We start from the raw sequence: 1,683 nt of genomic DNA on the forward strand, positions 1-1,683 counted from the left end.
TCTGACTTATTTCTCGAGTAGGTGTTAGACTCCGAACGAACCATGGCGGCACAGACGTTTTATCTTCTGACGATGACGACGACCTTCCTTCAATTTCTGATATCTTGGATTGGGAGAGGAACCGACGACGTGAAATCATCGATCTCACAGGGGATGAGGATGTATGTACTGAAGATTAAAAATTGTTCAGAGATCTAACTCTCATAGAGCTCGATCCTCTCCGCCCCCTCGTCACTGGCTTCAGAGCCAAACACGGCTCGAACACCGATGGCGCCAGCGTCAGCTCTTACAATGACTCCACCACAACCTAAGCGGCCTACGCAGCAATCTAGCCCGCTTATGACGCCAATTCCGAGTGCGGCTTCTTCGGTAGCCCCAATATTGAGAGGGACGTTATTCCCAAACCTACGGACCTATTCAGCAAATCGAGGCTCAGATCCACCAAGCATAACCATAGATGCAGACCACCGGGTTTGCAGCGGTGGGGAAAAGAGGAGAGCTTTAAGATGTCACCCTGTACTCCTAGAGGATATTTGGGAGACGACCAGCACAAATATGGGCGCACCGTCTTCCTTCAGCAGTACAGCAACTAGCGAAAGTGCTGCTGGACGCCTTGGACCTGATACAACTTCGCAGTCCTCTCAGGAGACGACGGATTCGGTTGAAATCCCTGAAACGCCACCAGCGACCGAGGAATTACGGTACCTTGAGGCTCCCTCCGTCGTGGGAGTGAAGGGGAAAAGGCTGGACACGAAACGACCTCAGTACCTCGTTCTGTGCTGGATGGACCCTCGAGAAGAGCATGTGGCTAATCCTGATCTCGCTCGTCGCTGTCGGGAGTATGACGAAAGGGTTTCACGAGATGTGGCACAACGCGAACGTCTATCCACTCTCAGGTCTCGAAAACATACCCGAACACAAGACCAAATGTATGCTGGCCAATCTCGCAAGAAGGCCAAAATAAATGGAGCCACCTCTACATCTCATGATCGCACCTGTTCCTCACGCCAAGTGGGGGAATATGTCTTCCTGGACTCAGATATCCATTCGGCGAGCATCGTGGCCATCTGAGTAACGCATACCGTTGTTCAACACCAGGTTTGGCCCTGGGAACACTTGTCTGAAGGGTGTCAAGACGCGTGGAAGAGTGAGAGGCAGTTGAAGTTGTCGATTGACCAGGGGATGGCGCCATACCATAGACCGGCTGCGATCCGCTCAAGCCTGGATAGGGTCCGCAGCAGCGGAAGCTCGGATACCTTCAAAAGTTCCCAGCGAGCTTTATTCCCTTCATGAAGGCAGACAAGTCCATGGACTCTGCGCCGGCAGAAGGATGTAAGTCCCCCTCAATCTACGCTCCCTCGCTAGACTCGACGGATAGCTGAAACTACTTCGCTCTTAGATGACGCCGAAGCCGTCGATTGTGCCTAGGAAGCGTCCAGGTGGTTGGGTGGAGATTTCAAGGCCAGGAGACTTTGCTGGCGACAGAAAGTCCTTTGACTTTGTTCACTTCGTACTCGCTACATATAGCGTTGATCGATAGTTTGAAGATATCTCCGGCTTTGAAGGTCATTACGCTGCGGTGTTCATGATCCATGGTCATGATTACAAAGAATCGGCGCTTTGAAAGGTCAATAGCTCTTTACATCGAAAAAGTATGCACAGTGTTTCAACCCCCTAGAGACA

At 51.5% G+C, this 1,683-nt stretch overlaps 1 protein-coding gene across 1 annotated transcript; it reads left to right on the plus strand.

Moving 5' to 3' along the window:
• Positions 1-267: 267 nt before the first annotated feature.
• Positions 268-1,071, plus strand: LTR84_001632 (uncharacterized protein; the record flags this gene model as incomplete). Its single annotated transcript, XM_064845255.1, has 1 exon — positions 268-1,071. One exon carries the CDS (start codon positions 268-270, stop codon positions 1,069-1,071), a length of 804 nt encoding a protein of 267 aa, XP_064699721.1.
• Positions 1,072-1,683: the final 612 nt, after the last annotated feature.

The sequence above is a fragment of the Exophiala bonariae genome, assembly GCF_035927105.1.
Source record: "Exophiala bonariae strain CCFEE 5792 chromosome Unknown scaffold_101, whole genome shotgun sequence".
Taxonomy (NCBI): domain Eukaryota; kingdom Fungi; phylum Ascomycota; class Eurotiomycetes; order Chaetothyriales; family Herpotrichiellaceae; genus Exophiala; species Exophiala bonariae.